A 13904-nucleotide genomic window follows, 5' to 3' on the forward strand; every position below is an offset into this window, starting at 1 on the left:
CACTAGCTTACTTCAGTATTTTACCTTTAGAACCAACCTTGGAGTCAAATGCACCAGTTGATAAAGATGAATTTGTGTCAAGGGAGAGAATCTGGATTTATATATCAAATGGTAGGCTGGCACTGCCTTTTTCCTTACCCACGGACTTCGGTTTTCCGAAGTCAGCAGAACTCACAGCTTGGAAAGAAGCAAGCCAAAAAGAACTGATTAACGGCAGGAAAACAATCATCATAACTCATCATGTATCTGCACCAGGTTCCTGGTTTTGGTCTGGTGAATGAAATTCTGAGACACTAACTCTAATGAAGTCCACCCACAGCAGGAAAGTCACTTAATTCACAGACTGTTTGGAAGGTATTTTTTTTTTATCGTTGCTGATTTCAGCTCCCTGTATTTGTGAAGTCTACAGTGGCAGGCTTTTCTGGCCTAAAAAAACCTTCATCTGAAGAGATTATAGCTCACTCTCCCCCTAATCTATGAAAGTCAAGGGACAGCACTCCATCATGGCCATCCATCCCTGCAGCAGAAGCACAATTTGTTAACACCATTTCATGGTTTCTCATGAATCCAGTTAAGAAAAAGCTTCTGATAAACATCAAAGAAATGCTGCTAAGAAATATGCAAAAACTGCTGTCAAGTTTTATCTTTGGCCTTTGGTAATGCATAACCAATGAGTGTAGTCTTGCACTGGGGTGTCACTAGGCCTACGATCCAGCTGAACGGGAACCATCAGGAAAATCTGAGCATCAGAGGAACTCCACCAGTATCTCTTCAACCGCAGAACAGAAGACAAGATATTAATCGATAGCAAGACAGATTGTCAGCATCAAAAAAATGGTTTCTTGAGCAACTGGCATGCAAACTAAGCACCTGCCAGCTTAACACGCGGAGCTGACTATGTTGCAGGCAGGATCAAAGGGTTGTGAGACACACATTAGATTTCAAGAGACAAAACTGACGGATTCTTCCAGAACTGGAAAAAATAACTATTTTAGATTACAGTAAAATAGGTATCCACAGTCACATCTGATCCAACACTGATTAACACTGAATACAAACCAGACCTATTTCTTTGACATAATATTGGATTAAGGCAAACAGTTTAATGAGGGGAAGTGAATATGAAGATTTAGAGCCCAGCAAGGAAGAACTAGGAGTGACACAACACTCCTGACATTAGGAGGGTAATTTATCTTATCCTATGTGGTTAAGTGGCTTTGAGAGGTCAGGTACACTTTTCTCTCCATTAACTGTCAGTGCACTGCAAGGTGACAAGCTCAGATTTATAGGTCTACATTTGGGATGCCTAAAGTAAAGTGGGAAGCATCCAACCTCACTTACTTACTAACTGACCCCTTATCCCAAGGAAAGGGAAAGACAGAAGCAGCTGACAACATTACTGACACTCTCAAGAAACAGTAGTATCTTTGTTATTTCCCGTGACACTACTCACTGGAACTATCTGAACTGCCTTCTGCTCAGTTTCAGCTTAGAAGAGAGCCACAGTTCTATTTGTCTTCTCTTGGCTTTCTCAGTCAACACATCCCATTTACTACAATCAACATGTTTTCAGATGGCACTGAAATTTCATACAAAACATCCCCAGAAGACAAAGGATCTTCAAGAAGGGAAGAGAGAGTGCCAAGGTGCCACTCTTGCTCAAGAATTTGAGGCATGTATTTCCATTAGCTATGTTACTGCCAAGACTAGAGCTCTCCAGATCCTCAGGGTGTGTGCATGTACTGCAGCTGAGAACAGAATTACACTTAAAAATCTGAAAAAAACCCAAGCTTGTGAGAATTCACAGTGGGCAAGCTGTAGCTTTCTTTTATTGTTGTTATTTATTTCAACTCTGCTTTATTAATTTTATGGAACCAAAATACACAAGAAGCAAGAAGGAGGAACATATTTCCATATAAAACGGGCAAAACTTTATGAATTTAAAGTTACAGAGCTTAAAATATTCCTTGGAGGTACCAATTCACTTATGCTGTTTCTGTTTGACAAGTCATTATGCTGGACAGCAAATGGATAATAAACATTTTGGAGGAATGAAATCAGACATGTCTTTAAAGAAAAAAATTACAATGTGGTGCTCCAAAATAATTTATATGAGCAAATTTTTCTTCTTTCTCCAGATCTAAATAGTACTAAATTTTACTAAAGATAAGACCTGTACTTGTTCCACAAACAAAATCAATTAGAAGTAAAACTACATAGAAATATCTTACTAAGACATACAATGTTAGGACATTAGAAAAATTGAGTCAAACTCTTCTGGTGTGGAATGGACATTATCGGTACCAAGCTCAACAACACACTAGGGAGTACTTCAGAAGTTTGTAAGAAGGATGGGGTATTTTGAAGAAACCCAGTCTCTTCAGTACAAGAAAAAGAACTGTTTATATTAGAAATTCTTTTTAAAAAGGACCAGCATGAATTTAAGAAGTTACTTTTTCATTCTTGCATTATTATTATTTCATCACTGAAAATTACAGACAGAGATTAAAACAAAAGCATATATTCCACAGTTCTCTCTCTCAAAATGCGTGTTTCTAGTTGTAGACAAGATAACACATCAATGCAACTAGGGAGCACAACTGAGGATGGAATTATCCTTAAAAAGAGTCAGTCTTCTCAGAAGTCAGGTGTAAACTACCAATTATTATCTCCATGCCTGGTCAATAAGGTTGCTCACCTTTTCTCACATCACAGTCAGAGACAATCGTATGAGTTTAATCTTCCCATCACGTAACATTCTTTGGGCAGGGAGAAATACACTGTGCATTGGAGACAAGACTGCATCACCACTGCATCCATGAGGCAGGTAACATCCAAACCACGGTACTGCTCCAGAAGAAAGTGAAGCAACTTTCTGCACTGCGGCTCGCAGCCAAGGAGGCAAAAGCTAAGCTGCTTTTGGGCTGACGGTAGCCTTCTGAATACTGAATTTTTCAGGACATTTAAAGGGTGTGTCTGAGTTTGATAGCCCTCGGCACTGGCTTTAGGAACGCTGCTGTGTCGTGTCAGAGCACCGGACACAGCAGAGGCAGCTGCGCCGCACGGCTGCATCAGCGTGCGATTCCCCATTGCTTGTCCTAACAAGAACTTTTCCATCTGCTCTTGTGCCCCCAGAAGTTCAGGCACTCTGTCTTCAAGGCCTGCCCCCGCCACACTCCTCTTCTATAGTATCTTAATGCCCCTCTAGTACTACTCGTGATAGAGGAACAGAGCAAGAATTAGGCCTATTCCTGGTCTTTCTTTGACTGAGAAAGGGAAATAAAAGCAAAAAATACCAAACTCTTCTTAAAAAGGTAACATATAGTCAACTAGTCAATTAGACTAACTTCAGCATCACTACAATTGCCTTTTTTTTTTTTTTAATAGGAAATACGATAGATGAATGAAGTGAAACAAAATCAACAAAAAGTATACACTACATGGCAAGTTTAGCCAGGTCCACTATCTTATTTCTGCTTTTCAAATATGGAGCATAAATCTACTGTTTGCAAACATGCAGATCTTTTCTGCACCCAGATTGGCTTGTAAGGCACGTACTCCAGGTAATACTACTGACCGGAGTCTGTGCAGAGATCTAAAAGAAACAGAAATATAGCTATAAATCCCTGTTAGAAGAATATTTTCTCATAAGTAATATCTACGTATGCACATGTGTATACACTGTAAATATTTAGCTCAACTATTTTTTTCCATGGTGCATGAGTAAGAAATATAGCAGCAGTCCACTGCAGCTCATCATTAACAAAAGAAAGTCACTTTTTTACAGTGTGAAATCTTGTGAAAGTCTTCACAGTGCTCTGGCATAGTTGTCTCCGAAAAAGCAGCAGGATCCAGTACCACCATAAAACTGCTCTGGAAAGCAGTGGAATGAGTTATTCATCTAACCTCTGGGTGGTTTTTAGGTAGACAAAACTTGGTCAGATGGTGAAGGCTGTGCCTTTAATCAAGATCTTGCCTTTATGCTTCCTGAATGAAATATCCTAGAGCACTGGCTCAGTACTGACTCAGAAGAAAAACACTCAGAAGCATCAGCTTAAGAATCAGCTTTTTTCAATGTCTAGATTTTCAGAGAAGTCTAGCCACATCTGACTGCGTTCAGTGCATGGAAAAAGAAGAAAGCACCACACTGATTCTGTGTAACTGCACACTACTTCTCTGAGGTGCCAAAACCAAATAAAATTGGAACAGACTGCTACGTTACTGAACATTCAGTAGTTCTTCTAACAGACTTGATATTTCCAAATGCTTTGCAATGTTCTACTAGCCAGGGAGTGCACAAATCACGGTCCACTGAAGTCTGAAGTGATGACCTATTTCTAGTCCTTTACTGTTGCCAACGGGAAGATGCCACAAGGCAAGAATGAAGGGCAGTGCAAAAAGCAAATGGATACTCCTTCTCTCCCCATGATGCCTCCTTCCCTACTACATCTCTGGACTGTTAAGTAAAGGGATAATCACTAGTTTATGTCATATATTCAGTCTAGCACTGGCAGCAGGATTAGAGTGGTAGGGCACACAACTGTTTTACTGCAGTGATACTGGAACATTACTGAGCCATCACTTCTGTGTGACACTGTGCCTGAATCCCAAACATCTCTGGTGACCGTTTGTAGTGAAGTGTTCCTCAGTACTGCTGATTCTTGCAAGCCCCTGATCAAATACATCTATAAATATGCTAGCAAACAGAAAAGCTAGCAATATCAGGAATTCTTTACACACTGCCTTTGACATCACAGTGCTTTACTGATGCAATGTCCCAGGTACCTCAAGAATCTAAAAGTTTGAAATGTTCCACTACTTTCCTCTCATTTCTCACTTTCACTAACAACATACTGGATGTCCTGATTTCAAAATGGGGACAATTCCATTGCCTCAGTTTGTAAAGAAGGCATTACCTAACCAGCACTACATGCGTTAATTATTAACTCTGATCACAGTAGAACACAAAATGTTGTATATATTCCAGAAATGCTCAACGGAACTCTGATTTTCCATTCTGCATGAAAAGCATCACGCAGGAAAAGCCTGTTCTAGCAGATTACAAGAAAAGAAAGATATTGGAAAAATGATATAACGGTACAAGTCAGTGCAAAAAAAAAAAATTCCTGAAGCTTGAAGGTGCCTTCCATCACAAATTAAAAACAGCACAAGTGTCGGTTATTAAAAAAAGAGAAGGCGGGGCATCAGGAAGAAACAGAACGAAAAAAACTTATTCATTAGCAGAAGTGGAAAGAGATGACTTATCTCCAAAGTGTTAAATTGAACTTGCTGCAAAATTGATCAGACCTCTCCAGACTTGGAAATACCCTACAGCAATTATTGATCAAGAGCAGTGAATGTGCTACAGACCATGTTTATACGCCATACAGAAAAAAAAAGGGAGGGGAAAAGAACTAAAGTGTTTTTAAAACATAGTTAACTTTGAAACACACTCAACTGCTGAGTTTATGATTGCATAAGCTATTGCAGGAATGTGTATGAGGATAGATTATCTTCAGGAAAACATACCTGGCTAGATTGAATGCATCATCAATCAAGCCTGCTCGATTACTGACAGAGATAACCTGTGAGGGGCAAGCAGAAAAATTGAATCATTTAGGGTGATGAAACAGTGAAGGTTCACCTATCAAAGCAGATTTTAGGGATCAGAAGAGGAACTTACCTCATGGTTCCTTGTTAGCTGATTAATTAGCAGCCTCCAATTCCTATCATCATAATTAACTCTAAAGTAGCCAGTCTGGTTGATGTTCCCCAGCAACCAACTTGCCTCTTCCAAAGCAGGAATTTTGTGGTGTTCTGGAAACAAAGAACAAGATGGGAAGGGGACTTGGTTTTAAAATGAAAAAAATCTAAAGACTTATCTGTTAAATTCTTTACTTCTTTCAGTATCCATGAAGGCAGCTGACATTCCTGTGGGGACCTTTTACTCACACAGAACTCCAAGGGTGTCTTTCTTCTGGCAAATAGCATTTATATGAGAGGTGCCCATTTTAAGTCTAGTACTCTGATTCCAGCCATGGTAAAACAGCTTTCTACAACCATAAGTCAAATAATTCAATGGATGTGCTATAGGGAGAAGACTAAAACTGCGATTAAAGAACAAAAATTCCTAAGTGTTTCTGCATGTAGTTGAGGAAGCTTTTATACTGGATTAAATTAAAGTATTTCTAGTTGTACAGCTTCTAACTACCAACCACTGAGAGGCTCCCCTTTAGAGGCAGACCAATTAACCTTATATCAACTAGCCTGTTCGTCCTCTTTCCCCTCTTTTTAAGTAATCACTTGGGGCCTGAAAGTCTAAATTTATTCCAGTAATTATATAAGGTAGAAGGCAGGCAGTCCACAAATATTTGCAGGACTAGGGATTTCAACAACAAAAATGCCCTGAACTCACAACACACACTTCTTTCACTACGGAAAGAATCATCATGGAATGAAGCCTCAGGCTTCAATGTCTCTTGAAGAACCTTTCAATCTAGTAAATTATTCTGACAAAACTGAACCAGAGCCCACTAAAAATTCAGCAACATGTTTTTCTACTATAATAGAATTAGTTTGCACACTGTTGACAAAAGCAACAGTCTTCTCACACATTTTTAAAAATAAAACAGAAATACATAAAATTTGTTTTAAATGTAATTCCATCAGGGAATTGTTTGGTGTGCTTGAATTCCCTGAAAGTAACGAATGGGGAAAAAAGTTAACAATACAGTCTTAACAATTCACACATACTATCTAGTATCCACATTTACAAAGAAATTGATTTGTTTCCGCCTTTCTTACAAAAAAGCAATTTCTGAGGAAATAATAGATGATTAGGCTTAGAGATAAAAGTTATGCTTCTCCCTTGACTAAATATCTCTAACAAACACACAAATAACTATCATTTTAAGGTGCAAAAAATACAAAGAGCAGCAACACCCCAAGCCTAAAACCACCCAATTATATGTTCAACTTTAAATTCATGGAGTTGCGTTATGCACAAGAAGTCAGACAAAAAGCTGCAGGATTAAAAAAGAAAGTCCTCTTCTCACGTAGGTAATTCCGACATCATTAAAATCTCTTTAAAAATACACTTCTTACAAATATTAAGCCCAGAACAACTCAGTTGTTGCCTATTCAATTCAATTGCTATTTCTCTTTAGGATATGTCTAACTGACTTGCACCAGTTCAATTTAATTATTCTATATAAACAACTGAGCAAAAAAAATTCAGACCCCTGATTTTAGATAAAATATTGATTAAATCCATTTAGTTATCTGTGACAAAGTGCCACGCAGACACATCCTTTAGGAGCAAATGTATTCTGCAGAAATGGGACCAAGTGAGAAAATCAGAATGAAGTCCTGTAACTCTGTGGGTTTCCCAGGTGTTCATACTGTCAAAGCACCTAAACTGCCTTTGCCATGCAATCTGATTAGGAACAAGGTTTTCACACCAGCTGTCCTTCCTTCCACAGGGGTCTGTTAAACGCTGGACTATATAGCTCAGTCCTAAGCAAACTCTATTAGACTGCTATACTGAAGTTGCTCCTCTGTTTAAATCCTTTTTGTTGCTGGACCTGAAGTCAGAATCACCCAGACTTGTTTCCTGTGTAAATCACTGAATCTTACACAAAGAAAAACATTACTGTAGAAATACTGTAAACGATCATAACAACTTACAGCATAGTGGTAAAGGCACTTTCTTAGAACAGACTTGGATCAAATATCTGCTGTAAAACAGGGAGAGAAGAAATTTAAATCTGGATCTACCCCATCCTATTTAGCTTACCCAGTGTGGTCCTGTGAATACAGCCTGTCACCCCTAAATCTCAGCTACGTTCCATATCAACCTACTGGGTTTCTTAAGAGCAACACCAAAAATATCCACTGGAGCGACTGACGATGGAAACGACGACTTTCAGAAATTCCGTATCAACCTACTGAGTTTCTTAAGAGCAACACCAAAAATATCCACTGGAGAGACTGACGATGGAAACGACGACTTTCAGAAATTCCCTGGGTCTTCAAGGGCATGCTGCTGTGTGGGGTCAAGAGCAGGCTGATCACGCCTGGCACAAATTCCTACCACTGTTAACCCAGTACTGCTTTCCGCCCACGCTCTTCTGTTGCAAACTAATTGTTAAATGCCACTGTTGCTGAAAGTAGTTACTTTAACTGGTTAATACCTGCACCACTATGGCACCTAAAAATGTATCAAATAGGCTATGAGCACATGTTAATCAGTATCTGGGAAAATAAATACGTTAAATGGAAATTTTCAAAATCAGATGTAACAAAAAAAGCACACACATTTTTTCTGGTTTGAATATTTTTATCAAATTTTGATCTCCAAAGTGAGGAAATCACTCATGTTTTAATAGAGTACGGATTGATTCTTGCCAGTCAAATACAACAAGTTCTAAATAATCTATTTCACAAGTAACAGCTGTGCAACACCTCCAAAACATATTGCTTTAATAGAGAACAGTATCTTTTCAAAGCTTGATGCCATTATTGCTGTTTTGGTCAGTTTAAATCCAACCATAACCCCTTGCTATTATTTTTCCATAAGACCACTCATGTGTCGACCTTCTGAAATACAGGAGAAGAATCTTTCATGCCTTTCCAGCTCATACAAGCAGGTGGTTATTTTAAGGGATTGCCTGATGCATGTGCTTCACACAGTTCTATATAATTTACTGGAATTTGATGTCTGAGTCTGTCGATTCTCATGCCTCCTATAAAAGAAATTCTTTCTTTTGGTGATTACAGCACTGAAAATTTCTATACACCTGGGCAATTTTTCCACTTACCACAAACACATTTATTAGTTTCCCATTAAAAGTATTATAGCTGGGGAAAAGTTAGTCATTCAGTGTTAAACCCTATATTAAACCATTCATGACTTTCTAAACAACAACAAAGATTTCATTTGGGAAGAAATCTATCTTTGATGGGTTTAGTTCACCTCTTAAAATTAAATCTAAAATATATATATACAGTTGTATTTGAGATTAAAGGCAATTTTTTAAAATCTTCTTCCATCAGAAAGTGTTTTTCTGTGGTTATGTTTTGTCTGGATGCCTCAGAAAATAAGACTGTTTCAAAACTTCCAGTTTTGCCACATACATATAGGAAATATTTAGAAGGAAATGGTTAACTTTTATGACATTTCTTTTGAAGTACAAAAATCAGTTATGGTCTGATTCTCATTTTCTCTGCTCTGGAAGTGTGAGACAATCCTCCAGCTGGTGCAAACTGCACATGGCTTGAAGTTCTGACCTCTCCCAGCTCTCGAGCAAAACCAGCAGGAATAATGGAAGCCTGCTCCTCCACACAGCAACATGAGTACCTTGTGAGGTACGTCTGGGCGAAGGGCACCCCTCCGCAAGACACTACTCCAACGCTGACAAGAGCGTGGGTTAAACACAGTTCTACCAGTATTTCAAGTGTTCAGATTCACAGTTGTTATTTTAACTCTTCATTTTACACAACCTCTATCATACTAGGAAACTCGTTTATGCTGGTAGAAACCCTACAGGGAGAACTGATTCCATTTTCCTGCAAAAATAATTGCAGCAGAGTAGCACAATTTCATGCCACCAACAGCAAGTGAAATTTTTCTCACCAAGAAAATGTTCCACAAGGAATTTAATCACAATCACAGTATTTTGTGAAAAGATACTCGCTTTAGCTGAATTCTGCATATCTTTTTGCGGGAACTTTTCATATGGTGAGAAGGCAAACCAGAAGAAAAAGTTCTTTCCATCTCACTAGCCATATTGCCATAGCTCCATGTTGAAAAAAAAATGTTTTGGTATAGTGAATAACACAATAAATGGAGCACATCAGTAAATATGATCATGTTTTGTCTCACATACTCTTTCCTCAGACTACCCTTCCATCCATTAACATTCCCATATGGTGGAACTGCTAATACCTGAGGTGGTACACAATGTAAGCAGCAGTTTTCTATCAGGATATTTGCTCAGCTGCTGAGATAAGGGGAGTGATTCTGCCACACTTTGTCCAAATCATGCCAGGATTGCCGATCTTGTACCCCTAGTGCTCACCACGGCTGGCTAAAGTTATAAAGCAGGACCTATATATTTATTTTACTTCACAGTGCTTCCCTTCCTCCCACTTTTGAAAGATAAAAAGAGTGGAGTCTGGAAGCAACACAGGTCAAGCTCAGCAGCTAAGACTCAGAAAGGAAAAGAAAGGGTATGTTTCTAACACTGCACTAATGGCTCTATTCCCCAGCGGGCAGCCAGCAAACCCCACCTCAGAAGCAGCCACCTTCTGTAAGACGCTTCATGGGGGAGAATCAGACTGTCAAAGGGCTTACAGTTAAAGTAGAGATTATCTAGTAAGAGGTGGCATAATACAGTAAGTTACGACTTGCTGTTTGGAAGGCAATTGCCCTGTTGAACTTTTTTTCTTCCATCTCATGGCAATCCTGTGGAGATACTAAGAGGAGTCTGGATGAGAGTCAGAGTCACTTTACCAGAGGCAGGGAGGTCCATCAGAGGAATATTTCCTTGGGACACAACAAATCGGTCAAGGTACAGCAGATGGGGATGGAAAGGGCAGCGCAGCAGACTGTAAAGCTGCGTCAGTCAGTTCAGTGCCACTTGCTGAGCCACATGGAGGTATTTCCTACCTGGAGCTGGAGCACCAGAACAGTCATGCCAAGAGAATAACAAGTATGCCTTTGTCCAAAGCCTTGCTCATGTGTTTGAAATGGATGCTAGCTAAATCTCCTCACTCCAGGTTAAAGTCACTTCTCCTGGATTTGCAGAAACACAGCTGGTGAGCCTGTGCTTCCACACTTAACAATCCTTCAGCAGCAATCGCCAACACCTTCCCACAAGCCCTGCTAAGCAGTCTTCCTGTGGGGACCGGCTGCGTTCAAAGCTGGTCCTTGACTTTTTACCCACTACTGATTTTGGGCTGTCAGGGTTTAGTCTCAGCCAGCAAGAAAGAACCACATGGTCGCTTTCTCAGTCCTCCCCCCTCGCAGTGGGAGGGAGAGGAGAATCGGAAGGAAAAGGCAAAACTCGTGGGCTGGGATAAAAACAGCTTAACGGAATGGCAAAGGGAGAAGAAAATAACAACAACAATACCAATAAAAATAATACATAGAGGGCAATTTTCTCACCACCTGATGCTCAGCTTGTTCCCAAGTAGCAAATCACCTTTCTCCAGCCAGCTTCCCCACTTAAACACCAAGCATGACATCACATGGTATCGAATATCCCATTCGATGGGTTAGTTTGGGTCAGCCCAACCGGCTTCTCGTGAAAAGTAACCCTATCACAGCTGAACCCAGGACAGGGCTGATCCCAAAACACTGTGGACTTTATGTTTATACACCATTACAGTGACCACAAATGAGGCAACTTATCTAGAAGAAACAGAAACAAGCCTTGGATCTATGACAGAGCAGAAGTTTTAACACCAATGACTTTCATAGCGCTGGTGAAATCCATCCTTCAGCAGACCTGCAAGACGGTAGCACAAAAAGCATTGCAGCCATCTCAGTGTGATGTCTCTGACCTCAGCATGGATAGGAAGGCTAATCATGAGATGTCTCTTTTCTCTGTGACTGGGTTAGTTTCCTCAGGTTTCCACTCTCCTGAAGCAGAACAGCCTCATCCATGGCTATGGGGAGTGAACGGGGATAAAGGTGGTGGTGACATATCCATGTAGCGCTCTGAGAGCAAAACATACAGCTCCATTCCACATGCCCAGACAAACTGAGCCAGTAAAAGGGTCACCTGATCACTGGTATGTAAACTGATGAGTAGAAAAATGGTCACACAATTGTTATGGCCCACAGGGTAAGCAGAAGAGAGATGCAGAAGCACTTGCAAAATGAAAACGTTCCAGAACTACGACTACATACTTTCCACAAACAGGTGTGAAGAGCTACATTGAATATAAAACATCTTGAAGATTATGCACTTTGTCAGGCAAGTTGCCAAGCCCTGGCACTGTCCTTTCTAAGAATTTGTTGCAAAGGACAATGAATTCTATCTCAAAAAGGTGTTGCATAGTTGCATAGTTGACCACACGCTGGTGCATAGTTGCATAGTTGACCACGCGCTGGTGGAACTAATGCTACGGAGGGAAATGGTAATAACGAAGAGCATAGTCAGGACCCTAAATTTTAGGAGTGCAAAATTCCAGCTCTTCAAGGAGATAGTCAGAAGAACTCCCTGGGAAACGGTCCTCAGGGACACGGGAACAGAACAGAGCTGGCAGGTCTTTAAGGATGTATTCCAGAGAGCGCAAGAGCTCTCGATCCCCAAGTGTAAGAAGTCGGGCAGAGCAGGGAAGAGACCGGCATGGCTGAGGCAAGAGATGCTGGTCAAACTAAGCAAGAAGAGGGAACTGCACAGGCAGTGGAAGCAGGGACTGGCTTCCTGGGAAGAGTATAGGGAAGCTGCCTGGTTGTGTAGGGATGGGGTCAGGAAGACCAAGGCACAGCTGGAAGCTGAACTTGGCAAGGGATTTGAAAAATAACAAGAAGGGCTTCTACAGGTATGTCAGCCAGAAAAAGATGGTCAAAGAAAGCATACCCCTGCTCATGAGCGAGACCGGCGAACTGGCAACAGCAGATGAGGAGAAAGCTGAAGTACTCAACAACTTTTTTGCCTCAGTCTTCACTGGCAACCTCTCTCCTCACCCCTCCCGAGTCGATGAATGGCATGAAGGAGACCAGGAGGGTAAAATCCCTCCAGCTGTAAGTGAAGACCAGGTTCGGGACCTCCTGCAGAACCTAAATGTACAGAAGTCCATAGGACCTGATGAGATGCATCCCAGAGTCCTGAGGGAACTGGCTGACGTAGTTGCCAAGCCACTCTCCATGATATTTGAAAAGTCATGGCAGTCAGGGGAAGTTCACAGTGACTGGAAAAAGGGAAACATTGTGCCCCTTTTTGAAAAGGGTAGAAAGGAAGACCCTGGGAACTACTGACCTGTCAGCCTCACCTCTGTGCCTGGGAAGATCATGGAACAGATCCTCCTAGAAGATATGCTAAGGCACATGGAGGCCAGGAAGGTGATTCAAGACAGCCAGCATGGCTTCACCAAGGGCAAGTCCTGCCTCACCAACCTAGTGGCTTTCTATGATGGTGTAACAACAAGGGTGGACAAGGGAAAACCTATGGATGTCATCTATCTGGATTTTTGTAAAGCCTTTGACACGGTCCCCCACAACATTCTTCTCTCTAAATTGGAGAGCCATGGATTTGATGGGTGGACCGTTCGGTGGATAAAGGAATTGGTTGGATGGTCGCAGCCAAAGGGTAGTGGTCAACAGCTCAATGTCCAGATGGAGACCAGTGACGAGTGGAGTCCCTCAGGGGTCCGTACTGGGACCGGTGCTGTTCAATATATTTATCAATGACATGGACAGCGACATCGAGTGTACCCTCAGCAAGTTTGCAGATGACACCAAGCTGAGTGGTACAGTCGAGACACCAGAAGGACGGGATGCCGTCCAGAGGGACCTGGACAAGTTGGAGAGGTGGGCCTGTGTGAACCTCATGAGGTTCAACAAGGCCAAGTGCAAGGTCCTACACCTGGGTTGGGGTAATCCCCGCTATCAATACAGGCTGGGGGATGAAAGGATTGAGAGCAGCTCTGCTGAGAGGGACTTGGGGGTACTGATAGACGAAACGCTGGACATGAGCCGGCAATGTGCGCTGGCAGCCCAGAGGGCCAACCATGTCCTGGGCTGCATCAGGAGAAGCGTGGCCAGCAGGTCGAGAGAGGTGATTCTGCCCCTCTACTCTGCTCTGGTGAGACCTCACCTGGAGTACTGCATTCAGCTCTGGAGCCCTCAGCACAAGAAGGACATGGAACTGTTGGAGCGGGTCCAAAGGAGGGCT

The 13904-nt window shown here is 41.4% G+C and overlaps 1 protein-coding gene across 1 annotated transcript in view; it reads right to left on the reverse strand.

The window, feature by feature from the left end:
- The window catches only part of TRHDE (thyrotropin releasing hormone degrading enzyme), a 234995-nt gene that overhangs the window by 44329 nt on the left and 176762 nt on the right, over nucleotides 1–13904 (reverse strand). Inside the window, exons 11-12 of the mRNA XM_009931561.2 lie at nucleotides 5684–5817; nucleotides 5530–5585 (exon numbers count right to left, since the gene is read on the reverse strand). Coding sequence (XP_009929863.2) covers nucleotides 5530–5585; nucleotides 5684–5817 — 190 coding nt within the window. The remainder of the gene's footprint in view (nucleotides 1–5529; nucleotides 5586–5683; nucleotides 5818–13904) is intronic.

The sequence above is a fragment of the Opisthocomus hoazin genome, chromosome 8, assembly GCF_030867145.1.
Source record: "Opisthocomus hoazin isolate bOpiHoa1 chromosome 8, bOpiHoa1.hap1, whole genome shotgun sequence".
In the NCBI taxonomy this organism is placed as follows: domain Eukaryota; kingdom Metazoa; phylum Chordata; class Aves; order Opisthocomiformes; family Opisthocomidae; genus Opisthocomus; species Opisthocomus hoazin.